The sequence below is a fragment of the Vicugna pacos genome, unplaced genomic scaffold, assembly GCF_048564905.1.
Source record: "Vicugna pacos unplaced genomic scaffold, VicPac4 scaffold_19, whole genome shotgun sequence".
NCBI classification, from domain to species: Eukaryota; Metazoa; Chordata; class Mammalia; order Artiodactyla; family Camelidae; genus Vicugna; species Vicugna pacos.
Genome location: NW_027328740.1, coordinates 40,008,233 through 40,029,209, shown reverse-complemented (window position 1 = coordinate 40,029,209; position 20,977 = coordinate 40,008,233). Strand labels below are relative to the sequence as shown.

The following is a 20,977-nucleotide window of genomic DNA, read 5'->3' as shown; positions in this document are numbered from 1 at the left end:
TACAATTAGGGTTTGGGTTAGCCATGTTGGTAGTGACCCAATAAATTATGTCTTTTTAATAAAGCCTCCAGTAAAAACTTGGGGGCAACAAAGCTCAGAGCTCCTGTGTGCTTCCTGGTTGGTAATACTCTTGGAGGACTGTCACACTCAGATGCTGTGAGGGCAACCCTGAGCTCTTCCCACTGGAGTGCTCTCCACAACAGCTCACCTGAGGAGATCTAAGGGCTGCTTCTTGTCTGTGCTTCGAGGAGGAGCCCATTCCCTGTACAGAAGGCCCTGTTCGCTGGGGCAGCTGAGGTCCTCTGACATAGGCTGAAGTTGCACTGGGAAGCAGAAGCAAACAGGTGAGCATCACTGTCACCACGTGTTCACGTGTTCTGTTGATAAAATGTGGTGCTAACACTTCGTGGTCATTTGTAAATAAGGGGCCCTCACTTGCCAGAAGGGATGGAGGTACCATATAATTTTTCATAATTCTCACCCAGGATTAATACTAACCCCCTGAGGGTCATTTGTAAACGTGGGTGGAAAGGAATGCTTGGATGTCACAGTCCTAGGACCACCGTGGGTAACTGGTGAGAGCCTTGCAGATGCTTAATGTCCTACAACCGAGCCAGTCTTCCACAGCAAAAAATTTAGGCCAACCAAGTGCCCAAACTGCTGCAGTGGAGGGACACCTGATGGTTCAGCCCCCTCCTTGGACACCCAGAGGAACCTGGACTCTGGCAGGTTGGGGGCAGGGTCAATTCTAAAACCCAGGCTTTTTGTCCCCACAATTCAGTAGTTATTCGGTGACAGCGCATGGAATATAAACAACAAAGAAACTTGACATGATGTTATATAATTAGCTTACTCAAGAACCAAAATTTAAATCCAGTCATTCTCCTTCCCACCTGACCTACTTTCCTTTCTCCTGTACTAGCACCAGATTATTACCCACCCAGCCTTAACATGGGTCCTGACTCCACTTATCTCCCTCCCAAACACCACATGAGATGATTCCTCAGCCTGGATGTGGGACCAGCAATTACAAGAGGCTTTAGTGGAAAAGAACTGGTTGTGCGCAGCTTCCAACTAAACACTGTAGAATCCTGGTGTCCCACATTAGTAATCATGACAGCTGTTTGCAAGTGTCCCCAAAATTCATTTCAGACTCTCACTGCTAATATTGCTGGGACATAAATATGAATCATATGGACTGCTGGGCTGGACTGCTATGCTGGGTCTCTGATCCAGGAAACTCAGTGTTTGCTCCCTGCACCCAGCTCCCTGTTCTGTTCGTGCATGTGCATCAAGCAGCAGTTTAGTGTCTATTTTAATATCTTAAACAGTACATTTCAGTATTGTCTTCATCCACAAATATGTGTACCACACAGTAGTAATGATCAATCTCATTCTTTGCTTTCTTTGGTCTTAGAGAGTCAGATAAATGGATAGCAAAGATAGCAAAGTCATAGAACGCTATAATATAGTATTTCCTTTATTTCAATGAAAGGATTTATTTAAAGAGCTTAGATAGAACATCCTTGCATCTATGGCATCATTAAGCGTCTGAAGCTGTTACATTTTAAAAACTTAATTTCAAGCGAGATGTTATCAGTTAGAGAAAGCGCTCCTGAATTTGAGGGGTCGCTGTCATCTCACACAGAGTCCCTAAAAAATGTCAGCACTCTGCAGTATTGCCGTCATGACAAGAACCCAGACAGATGAAATTTGGAAAAACTTGTGGCTTTCTAGTGCACAGACAGAAAATGGTATTTCAGAGGGAAAAGCCTGAATTACAGAAAATGATAAATGAAATGGTCTAACATGCATTTCCCTTACAAAGAACTAATACTTCTTTGGTCGATAATAACATCTGTCAGTAATTATGAAAAAAGCTGACAGATGCATAGTACTTAATATTAGCCAGGACTGTTCTAACATTGACATAGATTCATTAATCTCCATAGCAGCTCTACGAGGTGGGTGCTAAAATTATCCCCATTTTATTGGTGAGGAACTTGAGAGACACAGAGGCTAAGTGACATTTACAAGGTCGACAGCGAGAAACCAGCACATGTATTCCAGCATGAGTCTACGCTCTTGGCCTCTTCTCTTTTTTTTCTTTTTTGGTGGTGGGGAGATAATAAGGTAATTCTGGTGGGGCATGGGGAGGTAATTAGGGTTATTTGTCTATTTTAGAGGAGGTGTTGGGGGCTGAACCCAGGACCTTATGCTTGCTAAGCATGCACCCCATCACTTGAGCTGTACCCTTCCCTCTCGAGTCTATGCTCTTAGCTGCTAATCCTCACTGTCCCACATGGTAACTCTGGGGGGACTACAGTTCATTCATTCACTCGTTAAACTCAGCCTTCCCGGTGCCTTGGATTCAGCAGTGAACAAGGCAACATGGTGCCTGCCTTAAATGAGCTTGTCGCCTCCTGATATATTATCTTCATTTTACCCAGGAACAAACAAGGTCCAGAAGATTAGCCTTTTCCTGTTAACACCGGAGGAGATATGTGGTGCTTTATTTCATTTTTGCCATTTGACTTACACCATGGGGAGGGAAAGCTGCCTTGCAGATCCTGGAGCTCACAAGCCTGTTAATCCTGAATTTTTTTTAACACTGTCCCTTACTTGATACTTGATCTGAGAAAGGATGAAGTAAACCTAAAAAGATTCTAAGAGAGCGTGTGGTTTACACAGGGTAACTAACCAGACACTGTTTACTATCCTAACAGGAATCTCTAGGCATATTTCTTTTCTTTCTCTTTTTTCCTTTTTATGGGCAGCTTTTAAAAACCAAACCAAACCAACCAAACCAAATCACTGATAATTCAACAGCAGGTTCTAAATCATCCCCAAGACAGCAGCTAAACTCGGTTTAGACTTACAATGCGGCCTCTGGTGGTGGGATTGAAGAATATATCTCTATCCTGAATATAAAAGTCATTCACGCAGCTCTTCTCAAATAGGGCAATGAAAAATTCTTGCTTCGGCTTGATGATACTTTGATCCACTTGGAGGACTTTCATAAAACAGCTGAAATTACCAAAGGCTGAGGACCGGGTTTTCAGATCATTGGGCTTCAGAGGCAATATTATGTGCAGTATCTCAGCGTATGTACAGAGCACCTCCCACAGGGTGTATACTTTTGCAAATAGAAGCTTGTCACCCAAAACCTATATTGGGAGAATGAAAACACAAACCAGGAAACTATTTTCACATTTTTAGTACACAGATTTTTCTTACATTGCTGGTAGTTAAAGCACTTGTGTAAACACACACACATATGACACTGGTAAAGGTGAAGATATAATAAAAATTGATTTGCAAACTATCATATATTTTTGCCTTAAAGATAATTTCTTTGTTGAAATTACTGAAAAGTTATTTAAAATCCTTACAGTTCATTCATAAAATAACCAATGTTTTAGATGAAAAAAGCAAACTTGTTAATTTTTAGTCCAAATTAGTAACTAAAAATAGAAACACCAAAATATTCTTTGCAGTGGCATTGCAATGACAATTTTATAAATTTCTGAAACCTAGGACTATTTACATATCTGTTCAATATAGTGTTAAACAGTCATTAAAAGGGATTTAAAAGAATTATATTTATTGATATGGAATATATAATAAAAGGAGAAAGCAAAAAATGTGAAATAATAATTTTCCTTTTTGGAAGGGAAAAATATCTTCATTTGAACAAAAAAATGTTTAGAAGGATTTTAAGATTCTTAATGTATAATTAAGGTACAGATGATTTTTAATTCCACTGTTCTTTCATTTTCAATTTTGGGGGTAAGTTTTATAATAAAAAAAATCTTTAAAACAGTTCTTACATAAATACATTAATAGATATATTTATGACTACATTCTCTGGCTATTAAAAAAGATCTCCTAGCTGTGGATCTGAAACATACATTCCATAATGCAGATTCTGACTGACTCGCCTCCCAGCCCACAGCGAAGGCACGGCTAGTGTGACATGTTTCAAATATCATTCCAGGTAATATGCAGGCTCCCAGCCAGTGGCTGCAAGGGGACTGACACTGATCTGGTTGCTCCCAGCTGTAGACCAACACAGATGAAGTTAGATTCACAGGCTCATGTTTCCTCTGTCAAAAGAAATCAGAAAATGTTAGGCTTTTACTTTCACCAAGGGAACAAGAAGTTGTTTGATTATTTTTATGGAAAAAAAAACAACAAACCAATTTGAACCTGTTGAAAAGACATTTGCTCAAAATAGTACAGTAGCAATGATGGTGCTCTGGCTGGCAGGGACTTACTGGATTCCTGTGAGTGCTGGACTCCTCACATGGAATTCCCTTGGCACTCCAGAAGGCCTGTGGTTGTCCCCATGGGTTTGTGGCCATATGTGGCACAAAAAAGCCTCTGGCTTTGCCACAATTTCAATGCCTTTTTTGGCTTATGAAAGGTTTTGCACTCAAATGGAGTATTCTTGAGTCCAGTCACTGATGTCATTCACCAGAGTTATACTCCAGATCTGACATTCTAGACTCTTAAATTCTTGCAGACATTCAAATGGTTCAGGTTTGGATGTGTATTCACCTCTGGAGGCCTGGACCATATTCGCTAAAGCCACCCGGTCAAGTTCAGCAAAATGCAAAGAAATTTTTCTCTCTGCAAGACTGAAATGTCTGTGAAGGTATAAAAACTTCTGCATCTACAAAAATAGGGAACCAACTTATCAATAACATATCTATCCATAATGAATGGACATTTAAAAAATTACTGTATTTACTTCTATCAAATTCTATCTGGCTTTTGCTAAATTGTGTCCTAAACTGTAAGGAAAGTATATAAATGTAGTGAATTTTTGAACTTTTAAGAGAAAAAGGAACCCTCCTACTCGGTTGGTGGGAATGTAAATTGTGCAGCCACTTTGGAGGACAGTATAGAGGTTCCATAAAAAACTGAAAATAGACTTCCGTGTGATCCAGCAGTCCCATTCATGGGCATATGTCTGGAGAAAAATATAATTCAAAAAGACACATACACCCCAATGTTCACAGCAGCACTATTTACAATAGCCAAAACACTGAAACAAACCAAGTGTTCACTGAAACAACACAAGTGTTCACTGACAGATGACTGGATAAAGAAATTGTGGTATATTATATATATATGTATATATACATATATATACACATACATATACACACATGAACACACACACACAATGGAATACTGATCAGCCATAAAAAATAAAATAATACCATTTGCAATAACATGGATGGACCTACAGGGTATTATGCTAAGTGAAATAAGTCAGAGAAAGAAAAACAAATATTCTATATATTAACTTATATATATATATATATAAAATAGAACAAATTAATTACTATAATAAAACAGAAATAGACTCACAGGTATATAGAACAGACTGGTGGTTACAGATGGGGAGAAGGAGGAGAGGGGAGGCAGGAAGGGGGTAGGGGATTGAGAGGTAAAAATTACTATGTATAAAATGGATAGCTTACAGTGCTGTATCATACAGCACAGGGAAATATAGCCATTATTTTATGGTGACTTTAAATGGAATATAATTTATAAAAATGTTGAGCCTCTTTGTTAGACACCTGAAAATAATATGATGTAAATCAACTACTCAATTACAAAATGTTTAATAAAAGTTTTCTTTTCATATTATTTGCAATAAGTTGGAAGCCAGAACTGTCAATAGAAATATAGTGCAAGTCACAATTTTCCAGTAATACCATTTAGAAAATAAAAAGGAACAAGTGAAATTAATTCCAGTAATAATTATATTTATCCCAAAATATCCAATATACAATCATTTCAAAAGTGTGACTGACACTTTTAAAACTTATTAATAAATATTTTACATTAGTTTTGTTGTACGAAGTCTTGAAGATCTATTATGTATTTTCCACTTATAGAACATCTCAATTCAAAATAGCCACATGTGGCTAGTGGCTACCATACTAGACAGAGCAGATTACACCATTCACACTTCTGATAAATTACCTTCTGTTACTTATTTTAAAAACTTGCAGAAAAGGCTTTAGATATTCCCTACATCAAACAAAACAACCTTGACGGGTTGGAAGTATCTTCATTATAAAGTGAAAAATAAAGGTAAGAGAGCCATGTTTACATGTATGTTAATGTAACAATAACTTCTTAAATCATTCAGGACTTTACAATCTTTCTTCATATGCCAAGGATTCACTGTCACTGCACAATATTTTTCACTGTTATTATCTTTGGAATTGACAGGCTTCTGATGATCCTGCTTTGTGCATCTGTACATAAAAGAAAACAACAAAACAGAGAAAAAGACCTTGTTAAAGATAGTTTGGGGGGAGGGTATAGCTTAAGTGAAAGATCATATTCTTAGCATGCACAAGGGCCTGGGTACAATCCCCAGTACTTCTTCTAAAAATAAAATAAATAAAAACCTAATTACCACCCCCCTGCAAAAAATTAATTAATTACTTTAATTAAAAGTTAAAAAAAGATAATTTAGTGCAGGCTTATCAGGCTACAAGAGCTACAGTGAATGCCCCCCCATTAATTTAGAAGAAGTCTCACAGTATTTCCCAACATAAAGGCTAAAATATAATTGAGAACAGTTTCTGATGGTCAGCATGATTTTAACAAAAAAGTAGATAGTTACTTCCCTGGTGTCAAAGCTCTGTCAGAGATGGGCACAGAAAATTTAGTAGAAATGATTTTGCATATACCTTTGAAAGAAATGCTAAGAAATGATCTTTTCTGTTGGAAATTAGCCTGCTTTTACATTCTGCAGTAGGCATACATGTTTACAAACCAGGCAGGAACTGGATCATATTTTACACATAATTTAGAAACTGATTTGAATTTTGCTCTCTGTCTGCAAGGCTATTTCTTAGGTAATTACATAAGCTGGCAACTATACTAAATTTTGTTTCCCTGTTTGCTTAATCCTCACAACAACTCTGTAAGCTGCTATTATTACCCCCATATAACAGATAAAGAGCTTGAGGCAGAAAATAATCTGGGTAACTTGGTAAATGGTGGAGCTGAGTATGACTGCAGCCAGTCTGACACTCAAGTCCATTCTTCCCACCGATGTCTGATACTGCTACCTACATTCAGCAATGACCGCTGATTTCATATTTAAGTATGTCATTTCTAAAAGTGCAAAGATATATTAGTACTGCTGTGTAAATTATTCTTTTGAGATGTGATTGCCAAAAAAAACATAAAATCACGGTTCCACTGAGGGAAGGGCAAACTGCATATAGACGGACACAAGGGGACTTTGTGAGGACACAGTTGCACAACTCTAGAAATAGCTAAAATGGCTGACTTATACAATTATAATGTGTGAATTTTATGGCCTGTAAATTACACCCTAATACAGCTATTAAATTAAGAAACTTGATACCAAATTAAGACTAAAACACATATATATATATATCACACAAAGAACAACAGGCAAATATCATTATTTACTGCACCATTCTTTCATGCAGCTTCCTTTCCTCACTCGTTCCTGAAAGGATGACTCATTTTTAAAATAGTCTTTTAATTTATTTAGCAAATAATTTTTGACAGCCTACTATGTACCCAGGACTAATCTAGGCACTTGGAATAGATCAATAAACAAAACAAAATTCCTGTCCTCACGGAGCTTGGTTGGAGTCTAGCTGGAGTGGGGGGTGGAGATGACAATTCACTCAACAGAGCAGCAGAGGAGGTGGCATGATAGGAAAGAGGAACCATGGAAAAATCAAAAAAGGGCAAGGTAAAGAGAGTTTAGGGTATGGGATGATGGTGATGTTGTATTAAATACCAGAGCAGGCCACACTGAGGACTGAGGTTAGAAATAAGACTAGGAGGTGACAAGTCCCAGGTGGATGGAATAACCATCACCAAGGGCAGCGTGCACCTCGCATGTTCCAGAATGCGGGCACGGCTGGAGCTGTGGAGAAGGGTCAGTGCAGATCCTGTACGGCCTTGGAGGACGTTGTAAGGACTGTGGCTTTTACCCGTAGTGAAATGGGGAGGCACTGCAGAAGGAGGACACAATCTAACTTAGGTTTTCAAGGCTCACTTGACTGCCGGGTGAGAATAGGCAAAACGGGTCAGAGATGAAAGGAGGGAAGCCTCTGAGAAGGGCTGTGCAGGAGGAGAGGACAGTGGCTCAGGGCAGGGAAGCAGCATTGGAGGCAGGAGCCATGGTGAGAAGTGGCTGTGCTCCGGATAAGTTTTAAAGTCAGTGTTAAACCAGGTCTATTGACAGAATTCATGTGGTATGTCAGTGAAAGTCAGAATAACTCCAAGTTTTTTGACCCAAGCAGCTGGAAGGATTAAGTTTCCACTAACTGAATGGGGGAGGTTGCAGAAAGGACCAGTTTGGGGGGTAGGAGGACCAAGAGCTCAGTTTTTACACATGTTGGTTTTAAGATATCAGAGTTCCAAATGAAGATGGCAAATCAGCAGAAGATTGTAAGAGTTCAGAGTTGGAGAGAAAAAGTCTAGCGGGAGACAGAAATGTGGGAATCATGGGTCACACAGGTGGTAGAGGAAGACATGAAACCCAGGTACTCAAACATTAAGATAACCTGGCATTAACCATAGAAGTTTTCCTTGAGGGCCTGCCTACTAGGTGTGGATATCAGTCCTATTTCCCGACCACTCGAGTTTTAAAAAGGAACTTACAAATGAATTCGTGCAAGACACTTCCTCCAGGGGTTGGGTCCAGAGCAGGTGTGGGAGAATGGGATGGTGCACGCTACTCCCTAAGGCAGAATGTGTGTGTGTGTGTGTGTGTGTGTGTGTGTGTACGCATGTGAGTGTGCACAGGGGGATGAGACACACCTGGCTTAAGAAAAAGAGCTAGAAAGTCTAGAAGCCGAAAGATGAAAGAACATCCAGATCTGGTAGAGGGAACAGGGGAAACACTGTGTACTGTAAGACATATCCCCATACTGCCATTTCCCACCATCCTTTCATCAGGAACACAGTTGGAAAGGGGGAATTATGTAGATACGTGTGATGTACACAATCTTTCTGACTATGTAACACTGACTATCTACATATGTAGCAAGTTAATGATATTTATATCTGCTTCAAGTTTAATAACATGTTCACAACAGAGAGAAAATAAAATATTGATGACTGGTAGAAGCATCATAGAAGGCCTTTCAATGCTCAGAATGGAAGCAAAAGCAGCTTCAACCCACAAAGAATGTCATTAAGGGTCAAGAATGTTTACATTTTCTTAAGAAATTGAGAGTTACAAATTCCTGCTTTAAAGAATTAACTTTAATACAGATACCATACTATAAGCAACGTCTATACTGGAGCTTTCATAAAGCTATTTTTAGTTCCTGTTTGTTCTGATGTACTCCAGACACTCTGCAATGAAATCCTTCTTTTCAAAGGCTTAAAGGAATAAAAAAAGAAATAACACTGCATTCTTTTAAGTGTTCCCTGTACTGAAAGTCACTTGCAAATGCAACACCCTGCCACAGGTCAACATTTTTAACAATAAAGTACTTTGCGCAGTTTTTCAATTTCTATGTGTCTTTGTGTCAGTCTCTCACTCAGAAGCAGAATGGAGTATCAGAAAATGATACATTATGTCTAAAACTACAGATGTAGGAGATGAACGTCCACCAGGAAACAGCTAAGTGTGAGGGCAAGGTTTACCTTTTAAGTTACCGTAAGTGCAGTTACACCTGCTCCCTGCTTCCCCTGTGAAGAGCTAGTCTTTTCCAGAAAAGCTCTCATTCTGAGAACTGTCTTCTTTAAAATATTCGGAGATTCTCTTTTAAGGCTCTTTCACTTTTAAGTCTTTCCCCAACTCTACATCCTATAACAAGTGTTAAAATTATCCAATAGCCTATTGTTACAGAACATGCTCTACAAAAGCTGAGGTTTCCCAGGGTTTGGATCCCAGAACTCTGCTACCAGATAATCCTAAAGCCTTCCTTCCATAATTGACTCTTCTGCCAATTCCCAGCTGCGGGCAAATTCGGCTTCTCAGACCAGGTAACTTAATAATTCTGCCTTCAAACACTCTACTGTCAGTAAAGGAACTCTCAGACAGGAAGCACACAAAGCCCCTAGTGAGGGTTGCCTCCTTCAAACAATCAAGATGCCATCACCAAGCAAATAATTAAACCTACTGCAAAACTTCTGAAGACAATTACAAACAATATAGTTTGTATAGTTGCATACTATTTGCTCTGGAATAGTCATTTCCAATGGAGGGAACAAAGGACCTCATGACCCAAGCAATTTTTTTAAACTGCACGAAACCATCCCTCATCACGTGAGGATTCAGGCAAGCCCATCTTACAGGCCTAGGAGTAACAGAATGACAGCACCTCTAGGAGTAGGATGAAAAGCAGCGAGGTAGACTTCTAGTGAAAGAGGGTGATGTAATAGGCCCCATTGCCCACTTACCTCCCACCACAGGACAATCATCTTATATCGAGAACAAACACTTTGGGAAACAGAGGTTGTTTATGTTTTTATGGTTTTCTGGTGGAAATAATGCCCTGAGTCATGTGAAGTTGTGGCTGCAAAATTGAACAGGGGACCAGATATTTTCACATTCAGGACACAAATAGCCCCCGGGTAGCCATCATATCTGCTCTCCCCTTTGCCTGTTCACCCCAAAAGCTGCAGGACTCTCCTGCTTGCAATGGCACCCACCACTTCTCACAAATTCTTGACAAGTTCACGTCAGCAGCTGGTGGTGTCAAAGTCACCATTTGTACTGCTCTGAAGTACCTCCATTACTTTATATCCCTTCTATTTTCTCTGTTGTCTTCCTAGCTACACTTGCATTCACAAGTTGGTTACCGCACTAACATTGCCTCTGTAATCAGTCCAGGACATAGGAAGTAGAGATTCAAGTGTAACCAGTAACAGAACACTTGTCATGCCACTCTAGTTTCCCAACAAAATACTCTGGCGTCCCTCATCTCACCCAAAGAACCACCGCATGACTTAGAGGTTGTAAATGTAGAGGGCTTTCTCTACTGGGAAACACTGTGGCTTGTGGTAGAGTTGCGATTTCAGTTTTTGCAATTAGTTACAGGCAAAAAGACATGGTCCGCGAATTTTCTTCAAGCGTTTGGAATTTAAACTTTTATTAGATACAGAGCCGGCGGACTAACCGTAATCCATGAACATATGGTCATATTATCAAATAATGTTCATGTCTGCCTTACAGATATGTAAGAACTTGAATTACACTTGCATCCTGTAGGCCTTTGGAATTGGATGTGAAGCATCCTGTGAGTCAAAAACCTCCTATCCAGTTACAGAACACCTTAAAGACAACATCACATTAATGCCACTGAATACATTAGTATAGCCCATGTATGGTTAAGTTACATCTCCGACTTCTCAGAGTTGGAAACGAGATGTCTAGAAAAGCTGGAAAAGGCCAATTACCAAAACAGCTCAAAAGTTAAAGCAGACTCTTGCACCTCCCAGAGCGGAGGGCGGAGGGGGCATTGGTCACCACCCTGTCCTCCCCCAGGATGTGGCATGTGGGGAAGCAGGCAAGAGTGGGTGGCTGGGACTCGGAGGTGGAGAGGTGATGAAAACAAGAGTGGAACTGCTCTGATCCTAGAACAACAGAGCTGTAAAAAACTCGGCTTCAGTTCAACACGCTCCCTCTCCCACATTCCCTCCCACCTACATGACAAAAAGAACAAGTCAGGCACTTTCTGCCCATGACGGTGACTACTAGCAGGAAAGGGACCAGGATAAAAACATGTCATATAAAAGATCAGTCTGATTTTAAAGACAGTGTTATAAACAGTGAACATCACTGTCAGAGTGGGGCACGTGAGACGCTCAAATAGGGAGGAGGAGGTTGAGGATCCCTTTCCAGCACTTCCATGTCTTTTATCACTCCTATTTCTGACCTTTCCTTTGCCACTTTTTGTAGCACTTCTATCAATGGCAGGTAAAGGTGCAGCAATGTGACTTGGCCGTTTGGCCGATGGGGCTACATTTCCCAGCACTGGAATGAAAAGGCACTGGAAAAGGATCAGCTGGAAGATGTGAACTGCGGTCCTGGCCTGTGCCAAACACTAACCAGGTGACCCTGGGTTAGGCTCTTAGTCTCTCTGGGCTTCCGCTGTTTACTTATAATCGAAGGTTTTGTCCTTGCACAAATATATCCAATATGAAATGTAACGTAAAAGTCAAACATAATGACATCTCACCTGCTTGCCTCAGGGAACTGTACAAGCATTGAACACTATGTGAATGTAAACACAGAGTTAAGAAAACTGTTGTGGTAAAGCGCTAAACTAAACATGGAGATAAAATTTAATGGATATTCTTGGCTTTTTTTTTTTAATTGCAACACTGAATTAATAGCTATTAGCTATAATCCACACCACCACCCCTGCGAATAAATAAAGTAGGTAAGCACTGCCTGGATGCCTGCTATTGCCCAATGCTAAGCAGGGTGAGGGGTATAAAGGAGGCTGAACAAGGGAGTCTTCTCCAGTTACCAGCTAAGTGAGGAGACACATTGGAAATCACCCGGGAATGTTACCAAGTCAGTACTCAAAGTCAAGAATACAGGCTACCGATCATAAACAGTGCAGGAATACAAAGAGCAGCTAGAAGTATTTAGAGTAAATAGGGAAGACTCTATGAAGGAAATGGGACTCCAACTAGTTCTCAGGGTAATTCTAAGCTGTTTTAACTGAGGACTGGATAGGAAAAGGCTGGTGACTCCTGGTTTTTAATAGGACACAGGTTATCCTAGGAGGCTAAGTTACAAAATGATTGGAAAACATAAGGTAAGTCCAAAATGATGAAGGGTCAAGACTACCTGGCTCAGATCTGGTTGTGGTAAGTCTTTGACTTGACTCTAGATGTTGGAGCGTCAAAACTGTAGGTTGACTGAAAGGGGGGGAAGAGAATATCCAAGAACTCAGCAGAAGGAATAATTCATGTATCAGGGATGAAAGCTATTCATCAGAGTATCAGGAATCAGAATAGACACTTGAAACCAAAAACATACAGTTCCAGAAGATGACAATATGTGGAGGGTGGTGAGAGGAAGATAAATCAAAGACCATTCCAAGCCTTTGGGTATTTAAGACCAGAAGAATGATTATCCCACTGAATAAGTGAAGACGCTGCAAGAAAAAAGATTATGAAATCAGCTTTAGACATGATGAATCTGACATATGAGCTAAGAGTAGGAATTATCTAAGAAGCTCAAAATTCAAATCTGAAGCACAGATCTAGAGTACAGGCTTAAGATACAGATGGACAAGACATGATAAAATTCATAAAAGAAAACATAGGCAAAACATTTTCTGAGATAAATCTTAGCAACGTTCTCCTAGGGCAATCTACCCAGGCAATGGAAATAAGAGAAAAAAATAAACAATAGGGACGTAATTAAACTCATAAATTTCTTCACAGCAAAGGCAACCATAAATAAAACAAAAGGAAACAATAACCTACGAATGGGAGAAAATATTTGCAAATGATACGAGTAACAAAGCCTTAATTTTCAGAATATATAAACAGCTCATACAACTTAATAACAAAAAAACAAACAACTGAATCCAAAAATAGGCAGAAGACATAAACAAGCATTTCTCCAATGAAGACAGAAATGGCCAATAGGCACATGAAAAAATGCTCGGTATCACTAATAAACAGAGAAATTGAAATCAAAACTACAATGAAGTATCAGCTCACATCATTCAGAATGGCCATCACTCAGAAATTCATGAATGATAAATACTAGAGAGGCTGCAGAAGGAAGGGTACCCTCTTACACTGCTGGTGGGAATCCAGTTTGGTGTAGTCATTATGGAAAGCATGGAAATCCCTCAAAAAACAAAAAGTAGGCTTGCCCTATGACCCAGCAATCCCACATCTTTGTATATAACTGGAAAGAACTCCAATGTGAAAAGATACCTGCACACCAGTATTCATAGCACCAATGTATACAATAGCCAAGAAATGGAGGCAAGCTAAATGTAGCAACAGATGACTGGATAAAGAAGTTGTGGCAAATTTATACACTGGAATACTACTCCACCATGAATAGGACAAAATAAAACCATTTGCAGCAACATGGATGGAGCTAGAGATCGTCATTCTTAGTGAAAGCAGCCAGAAACAGAAAACTACCAAATGATACCACTCATATGTGCAATGTAAAAAAAGAGAGAAAAAGACACTGTGAACCCATCTACAAAACAGAAACAGACTTGCAGACTTAGTAAACAATCTTAAGGTTACAGGGGAAAGGGGATAGGAAGGGATAAATTTGGGAGTTTGAGATTTACAAATGCTAGCCACTACATATAGAAAGAGATTTTAAATAAAGTTTCTTCTGTATAGCAAAGAAATCTATGTTCATTATCCAGCAATAACCTATAATGAGAAAGCCGATACAGCCTCCAACTGAGGAAGCAAGAGAAGAAAGGAGAGTTAGTTATGCTGGGCTAGAGCCCACTTCTAAAATCCTTGTCAGCCACTGAGGCTGCCCCAAGTACACTGAGCCCTCCTCCCACGGACAGGCTGACATGACATGCGTCCTGCAAACCTGGGGCAGCAGAGGCCGTCCCCAGGTCTGGCCCTGGGGGAGATGGGAGCAAGTCCACTTGCTCCCCTTGGGGCAGCACCCCTCCCCGCAGCCCCCGCCACCTGACTGCACCGCGCCTGCCTCTCAGGAACCCACTGACTTGAAAACAAGTGATCCACGAACCTGGGGCAGCGGCAGGGAGATGGGCAGCGAACTTGCAAGCTGGTGGACTTGCCCCCATCTCCCCCACGGCCTGTCCAGGGCTCGGTCTCTGCTGCTCCAGGCACGGTCCGCAGGTCAGCCTGCTCCCGGGAGGAGGGCGCGGTGTGGTCGAAGGCAGTGGCGGGTTATGGAGTGTGCCCATGGGAGCCCATGGATTTGCTTCAAACTCCCCAGCGCATGGCCTGAGCTTGGCTTCTGCTGCTCCAGATTCGTGGAACTCAGGTTACAGGTAGCCTGCTCCTGGAAGGCGGGTGCTGTGCTGTCAGGGAAAGGCGGCAGCTGCGATGGCGGGATTGGGGCTGCCCTGTGAGAGCGCGGGGGTTGCGACCATTTCCCGCTGCTGCTGCAGCCATCCCAGCACACTGACCTCACCGCCCCCACCTCCCAGGAGCAGACTGACCTGTAACCTGACTCCCACGAACCTTGGGCTTTAGAGGCCGCCCCCTAGGTCAGGCCGCGGGGAAGATGGGAGCAAATCCAGGGGCTCTCATGGGGCAGCCCCCATTCCATCCGTGGCCCCGCGACCGCACCGCACCCGCCTCCCAGGAGCAGGCCATGATCTGGGGGCCAATCGGAGATGCTCCTGGGCCTTCCGGCGCCCTCCCACCTCCCGGGGCTGTACCTGATCTCCTAAACCCGGGTTTAAGCTGCGGCACAAACGCGAGGTCCAGGAACTACTAATAGCGGGGTTACCACGAACCACAGCGGCGGCTGGGACCCGCCTCAGGGTCCTAACGTGCTGCACGGCCGGGACCTCATCTCCGCACCCCTCCCTGTGCGCTTCCTCAGCTGCACAGCCCAGGCGTCACCCGCCGGCTCCCCGAGCAGAGCGCCCCCACCAGCGCACCCTTATCTGACCGGCAGCGGCAGCCAAGCCTACGGAAAGCGGCGGCCCAGACCCCAAGCTGTGTTCCTCTTCCAGGAGATGGTCCAGGAGCAACCGGCTGCCGCCAGCTTCCACGCATTCTGGGCGGGTTCCGGCGTCCGCGCGTCTGTCCTTCTGCGCGTGCGCGCCCCTCCTCCTCCCGCCTGCAGCGCAAACTGCTCGGGTGGGTCTCCTGCTTTAATGGACCTGGCCACTGGGGCCGGGAGGAGCCAGGTGGGGCCCCTCCCTCTTGTCCCTCCGGTCTCCATCCCCAGAGCCTTCACCCCGCCACCAACTGGGTCATGGCACTGTACTAGAACCACGACTGTCCTGGGCCACGCCACATCCCGCCAGCCCCACTTCCCCTTCTCACCTTCCCCTCCCTGTTACTACCCTCCCACCCCTGGCCAGGCCCAGTCTCCCACCAGACCTTGAAGACAGGGCTTCTTCTCCTCACACCGAGGTCCATGCCCTGACACTCCGTCCTGCTAGATCTTAACCTATGGCCCCTACACCCTCGTGCCTCACCACAGGACACCAAACTTCCTGAAACTGTCCCCCTCACTTCTCAGCCAGGTTAGTTCTACTCTGAGTGGGCCCCACACTCCTCAACATATGACCCCTCACCATGGGATCTCCTTCACTCTGAGTGCACCCATACCCTGAGCTCACTCCCTCACCCCTCACCCTATGGTTGGGGGTGGGGAAATCCGGGCTCCAGTAATGATGACTACTGCCACCAGTGGGGGACACAGCCTAGTGTGCACTTTCATAGTTAATGTCTGAGGCTACAAGGCGAGGCAGGCTGGGCTGAAGGCGGTTCCAATTCCCGCCCTGGCACCCTGATCCCTGCACCCAGTGTCTCATCTGACCCGATGGGTCAGGGTGATCCCAGGCTGCCAGCTACTGGCCTGTGGGCCTTGGGTGGTTGATGGTCCTGATGGTGATCTGGACCCCTAGGGCGAAGGCACTGGGCACGCAGACCTTTGGGGTGGGGGAGTTCAGAGTGTCCACTTGAGCCCAGGGGTAGACAGCAGATGGTGGGCTGTGTGCATGGGGCTGTGTGTGGCCTGGTCTCAGCCCTGGTGGGTGCAGGAATCTTGTTCATTCACACCAGGCCAGAGGGAAGAGGGACGGGAGCTTTCAAAGCATCAAAGTTAGGAAGCCAAGACTGGAGAGCAAAATAGGAAGGTGCACTGTCCAGGCCACCATGGATCCCGCTGCGACACTGGTCCGATGCATCAGGGGAGACTGACAGTTGACTGGTGAATGAGACATCCTCTACTGTGGTATAGTTTACAGGCAATTGAAGGGGTTTTGACAGGTAATTTTAATCCAATAATTGTCACTTTCACTGTGGGAGATCAGGTCCAAAGTCATGGGGAATCTGGCAGTGATCCTGCCTGAGCTTCAGCCTGGGACAGTGGAGGACCCTCCCAGGAATCATCATCTTAGCTCTCACCAAAAATCACTGTAATAGAGAAGAACAAATCTGACTCCATTTTGGATCTGTTCATTTTCCTTTAACCTTCTGCCATGTTTTCTAGGCTTAGTCTTGCTAGCTCTGCTCCTTTTGAAAAACAATGTTGCCTTTAGCGTGAAATAAACAGGAGAGCCTATTCTCAGGGCTCTGAACGTTAAGAATATTAACACTTTTGCACTCCTATAAAGATAACAAGTTGCAGAATAGAAAAAGTTTGTTTTGTTGCACGTTAACAGGAACACCATGATCTGAACCACGTGGATAGCTGCAAAGAATTCCATGAACAAAGAAATCCTACAATGAGAAGTTTGCAACAACCAACCACAGCCCCTCCCCTTTTTAGTAGAAAAGGAGCCTGAAGTCTGATGGGCAATATGGTTCTCCAAGTCTGCCATTATCTTGGTCTGCAGCTGTCTACGAAGACCAGGTCATAGTGCCTCTGTAAAATCTCTAACAAAAGCAAAAGTTATTTTCTATTCTGCAACTTGTTGTCTTTATATGAGTGCTAAAGTGTTAATATCCTTAATGATCAGAGCCTTGAAAATAGGCTCTCCTGTATATTTCAGGCTAAAGGCAACATTGTTTTACAAAAGGTGCAGAGCTAGTAAGACTAAGCCTAGAAAAGAGGGCACAGGGTTAAAGCCAAAAGGACAGATCTTCTATGGAGTCAGATTTTTTTCTTTTCTATTATAGTATATTCAATTTTTCTTTTAAGATAGTAAGAATAAAGTTTAGCCTTTTCCCATTTTAAATTGTGCAATTTTCAGGAACATTAAGTGCATTCACAATGCTGTGAGACCAACACCACTTGTTTCAGACTATTTCCTTCCTCAAAGTAAAAGCTTGTATACAAAGAGCACCCCACGTCCTACCTCGCCCAGCCCATGACAAGCCCTAATCCCCTTTCTCTCTCTATGTCTTTACGTATCCTGGAGGTTCCCTATCAGTGAAATCGTATAAAAGGTGGCTTTTTTTTTTTGTTTGTCTGCCCACATATCTTAAGTAGGAACGGGTGAAATTTTGTTTGTTTCCACGTGAATTAGCATTTTTGTATTTTGAGAGGAAAACCAGCTGGATTAAAGATGAGACGTACCAAATGAAGCCCTTTTAGTAACTCAAGCATAATCTTGGAGTAGGCACTGCTGTTCTAAGTGTGAAACCAGAGCCAGAAGGGAGATGCTTAGCTCTTCTTGTGGCAAAATAAAAGCAAACAAAAACAGAAAACAAAGGCCAAGAAAGACAGATGGAAAGACAAACCACAGCCTGGAAAAACCATTCCTCATTACCCAAGGTCAGAGAAAAGCTTCACATCCCTGTGGTCCAAAAACCTCTTGAAGCCCAGTGTTCTGAAAAGAAACAAAACACACACAGAAAGTTCCAACGAGAGGCAGTGCAGGTGGCCAGTGTCTGCTAGAGATGTTCGACCTCTCAGGTGAGGACACAGGCAGACGGACAGACTGCAGAGACAGCATTGGCCACCATCACACTGGTAGTTCTTTAGCCCGGTGACAACCAGCCCTGGTGACAACGTGAGCAGGCAGAGGCCCCAGGAGTTCCCCTGGAGGGAAGAGCAAATGGACGCTCCTCTCCGGCAGAACAAGGTGCAGCATACATCAAAGTGCCACAGGTGCATCCCTTCCCTAGCAGTGCTGATCCTTAGAGGAGATCCCACCAACGTTCTTGCACAATTTTCAAAGATAATTTTTCTTCAGTAACATGAATTCAAAATAATCAATATGTCATCAAGGGATTTTCAGAAGTGACCTGCCGTGGGCCCGAAAAATACACACACATAAATACACACATATGCACATAAATATATATATATATATATACACACATACATACAGGAAAAGAGACAGACAGACTGAAACACAGAAAAGCAGGGGGAGCAGAGAAACAGAGAGAGAGACAAGACAGAGAGAGAGGCACTGAGAGACAGAGACAGAGACAGAGAGAAGGAACACTGGAGCTGGTAATGAGTGGAACTCACGCACATTTTCACAAGTCAGTCTACATGTCAGAATCTGGTCCCAAAGTCCATCTATCTTCCAGGGGAGGGTGTGGGGTTCACACAATGGCGTGGGAACAGAAGGCAAAAAATAGGAAGCCATTGTGGGGCAGCCCACCACAGAGGCCGAGATGAGACACTGCGCCTGTATTTCAACATGACAGAATGACCTAGGAGGTTGTATGCCAGAGCGGACGATGTCAGAGTTGTATTTAATTTCAGTCTCACGACTGGGAGCTGGGAAGCAAGTAGCAAGGAAAGTGACTTTATCCAGACCACAGGGCAGACCCCGGCCGGTGTGGCATGTGCTCTGCGCTCCACCAGCCCTCTGTGGGGTCCTTCCTTTGCTGAGTCTGTACACGATCTCCCTGTGATGCCAGCCCGTGGTGGTGACAGATGCAGTAGGCGTTTCTAGGTCTAGAGACAGGATGGCTTCTCTAGGAAACAGGGGCCAGAATGACCCCCACTGTGCCGATGGGGGATTGGGGAGACCGTGAGAGGCACGTGGCTTGTCCAGGATGATAGCACTGCTGAGTGGGGGGAGCCAGGTCTGAACCCAGGTGTGTCCTCAGAGCTGCGGCACTGGCTGCATCCAGGCCTCCCCAGGGCTATGGGGGAGGGTGAGTTGGTGTCACTGTGTGTGAACATGGCAAGAACTGAGAAATGAGAGATTGGCAGCCCAGAAAGGCCCTTGAGGAGCTTTGTGTCAGGAGGAAGCTTGGAGAAGTGGACCCCAGGAAGTGACCTCACTTCCCTGGCAATAGAGACCAACAGAACTTGGAACCAAAGTCACCAGGCACCCACTCTGTAGAGAAGTCCCTACTCAGCTCACCTGGTTGGAGACAGAGGCATGTTCTGCTGCATCCCATTATCCTGAGGCTGCAACCCCCAAAAAGCCCGCAGTGAGGGGCTGTACCAACGCTGCCGGCGCTGGATCAGGTCTCACTCAAGGCGCCTCTGGCCCTTTGGCCAGAGAGACCCAAAGGTAACACAGGGAGGCCCAGGGCAGGCCCGCCCAGGCCGGGCCACCTCTCAGATCCCACCCAGGTAGAACCACAGCCCCTTCCCGGCTGGTGGAGGTGGATCAGTCATGTTGGGGGTGGGTTTCTGCCTCAAGCAAAAGCAGGTCAGTGGCCTGGGGGCCTGGTCACATCCACAGCCCAGGTCAAAGCTGGCTGGCTGGGATGTGGAGAGCCGGGGAATGGTCCTGCTGCCCGAGGTGCAGCCCATGCTCTCTGGGTATGTCTTTTCCCTCCCGGGTGTCTGAGCTGAACAAGGTCCCAGTCTGATCTGGCAGAAGAGGGTCGAGTGGACAGAATCAGCAGTGTTCCTGGCCGAGCAGGGCTCTGAGATTTCCAGTCCTGGTCAGCTGCTGGTCACTGTCATTGCAGAGTCAGATACCACATACTGAACAGAAGCTGATGAATAAGAACACCAACGCCACCTCCCCAACTGAAGGGCTGGTGTGCCACTCTTCTGAGGGCCAGCACAGGCTCCAGGTGGGTCTGGATATGGAGGGGTCCCCATCACCATGGCCCACAAATCAGTGAGGCAGGCCTCCGACCCAGACATCACCCAGGGCTCTCCCAGGGACCTGCCCGGGGCTGACGGGTAGCTCAGCACACCCGGCTCTGACCTGGAGCACATTCCCAACCTCGCTGTATGTCAGGTGGAGGACCAGGAGCCCCCGAAGTAGGTCCCAAAGGTCAGAAATGCAGGACTGGTGCCTATGTGTAGGCGAGGGAGGGGTGAGGGCTGGGCCACACAGGGAGGTGTCCCCAGAGGCTACTGTTGGGACCAGAGCAAAGAATGGTCTCAGACCACCTCTCTGGAATAATTCAG

At 44.2% G+C, this 20,977-nt stretch overlaps 1 protein-coding gene across 12 annotated transcripts in view; it reads right to left on the bottom strand.

Moving 5' to 3' along the window:
- The window catches only part of LOC140693432 (uncharacterized), a 60,878-nt gene extending 44,905 nt beyond the window's left edge, over positions 1 to 15,973 (bottom strand). For 5 of the 12 annotated variants that reach the window (XR_012069202.1, XR_012069204.1, XR_012069200.1 and 2 more), the window contains exons 1-2: positions 2,880 to 3,155; positions 209 to 323 (exon numbers count right to left, since the gene is read on the bottom strand). Coding sequence is in view for 2 of the 12 variants with exons in the window: in XM_072957299.1 (XP_072813400.1) it covers positions 2,880 to 3,167; positions 3,912 to 4,106; positions 6,131 to 6,278; positions 15,635 to 15,741 (738 nt within the window). In the remaining 10 variants the exon portion in view is untranslated. Of the gene's footprint in view, positions 1 to 208; positions 324 to 2,879; positions 3,168 to 3,911; positions 4,107 to 4,277; positions 4,548 to 6,000; positions 6,279 to 14,737; positions 14,861 to 15,623 lie in introns of those variants that run through there. The other 7 variants (XM_072957299.1, XR_012069205.1, XR_012069203.1 and 4 more) reach the window with 7 other exon arrangements.
- Positions 15,974 to 20,977: the final 5,004 nt, after the last annotated feature.